The sequence below is a fragment of the Terrapene carolina genome, unplaced genomic scaffold, assembly GCF_002925995.2.
Source record: "Terrapene carolina triunguis isolate 2854851 unplaced genomic scaffold, T_m_triunguis-2.0 Scaffold51557, whole genome shotgun sequence".
NCBI classification, from domain to species: domain Eukaryota; kingdom Metazoa; phylum Chordata; order Testudines; family Emydidae; genus Terrapene; species Terrapene triunguis.
The window spans coordinates 23,316-25,140 of NW_020715908.1; the positions used below are offsets into that span (position 1 = coordinate 23,316).

The 1,825-nt window shown below is 47.4% G+C and overlaps 1 protein-coding gene across 1 annotated transcript; it reads left to right on the plus strand.

The window, feature by feature from the left end:
* The first annotated feature begins 710 nt into the window (after nt 1-710).
* LOC113405906 (olfactory receptor 52R1-like) lies at nt 711-1,658 on the plus strand. The gene has a single exon (XM_026647222.1). It carries the CDS (start codon nt 711-713, stop codon nt 1,656-1,658), a length of 948 nt encoding a protein of 315 aa, XP_026503007.1.
* The last annotated feature ends 167 nt before the right edge of the window (nt 1,659-1,825 follow it).

The following is a 1,825-nucleotide window of genomic DNA, read 5'->3' on the forward strand; positions in this document are numbered from 1 at the left end:
TGTTTTGGAAATTCCATTTATATACGTTATATCCTTAATAGTGTCTGGGTGACCAAAACTGAACATTTTACTCTTCATCCCATATCTTCGGGATTTGAACATTGCTTTTGTTTTATCCACTGCTGCGAATGAGCAGGTGTTTCTCTACAGCTGATACCAATGGCATCCAGGTCTTTTCCATGAGGTATGTTCTAGTTGGGATTTTTCTCTTAGCACATGTATACCCAAAAGTTTGCTTTTTTTCCACTCTCAGATTTCGAGCAACTGGATGAATGGGGAATTCCCTACAGTATGGACTCCATATCCTGGCTCTCATTGCATTAAGGAACAATGATGGATAACCAGTATCCACACTTGTGTTTCCTGCTGGTGCCTCTTAAAGTTCCCCCACCACAAAGTGTAGGAATTATTAATGCTGGAGCACCACAAAATATGGAATTGGATTTAGTAGGGTCATTGTTCATAGTTATTTTCTCTGAATAATGAAAATGTCATTTTTCAGTGTGTGAATAGTGATCAAAATGCTTCTCTCATGAGAACAGCCTCCACTAGTGCATGCAATGTCTCATATTAATGTTTTCTCTCCATTCAGTCATTTCTACTGGGACCGTCACCAGAGACCCTGAGAACACACAGAAAGTCAGGGGAACGTACGGTACAAGCAGGAGACACCCTTATACCACAGAGCTGGACACCTTCTCCACCACTCCATGTCAGATTCCAACACAACTGACTTCACCAACCCCTCCACCTTCATCCTACTTGGCATTCCTGGCCTAGAGGCAGCCCATATCTGGATCTCCATCCCCTTCTGCACCATGTACGCCATAGCCTTGTTGGGGAACTTCACTATCCTGTTCATCGTGAAGAGGGAGACGAGCCTCCACGAGCCCATGTTCTATTTCCTCTGCATGCTGGCCGTCACCGACCTTGTCATGTCCACATCCACGGTACCCAAAATGCTGAGCATCTTCTGGTTCAATTCCAGGGAGATCAGTTTCAGTGCCTGCCTCACCCAGATGTACTTTGTTTACTCCTTCTCAGCGATGGAGTCTGGAATCCTCGTGGCCATGGCTTTTGATCGCTATGTGGCCATCTGCCATCCCCTGAGACATTCCACCACCCTGACAAACTCTGTTGTGGCCAAGATAGGCCTCGCCGTGGTGCTGCGCAGTTGCATATTCACATTACCCTATCCCTTCCTGGCGAGGCAGTGGCCATATTGCAGGACCAACATCATTCCCCACTCCTATTGTCGGCATATAGCTGTGGTGAACCTGGCCTGCACTGACATCCGCATCAGTAGTTACTATGGCCTCTTTAATCTTTTCTCTGTGAACGGAATGGATGTGTTTTTTATCACAGTTTCCTATACTCAGATCCTCCGGGCCATCTTCCGCCTCCCCACAAAGGATGCCCAGCTCAAAACTTTTGGGACCTGCATCTCTCATCTTTGTGCCATCTTAGCTTTGTACATCCCAGATTTCTTCTCCTCTCTCACGCAGCGGTTTGGCCACAATGTGCCTCGGCACTTCCTCGTTCTCATTGCCAGTGTGTACCTGCTGGTGCCCCCTGTGCTACACCCCATCATTTACGGGGTGAGGACCAAACAGATCTGGGGCAGGCTGCTCCAACTCTTTTTTCATAAAGAGACTTAAATGTTTTCTCCTTGTGCTCTGGCTCTCAGATTGAGCTCTGTGCAGAGCTGGCTGGTCCATGGTGCTGGGGCCTCTTCCCTGAATCACTTCCTGGACAGACAGAGAGACATTAAACCCTTTCCTGTCCTTACTGTGCTGTGTCAATGTGATGAACTGGGGAGTCAGTC

Coding starts and splice junctions, on each gene's coding strand:
- LOC113405906 (XM_026647222.1), top strand. CDS start 711: ATGTCAGATTCCAACACAACTGACTTCACCAACCCCTCCACCTTCATC.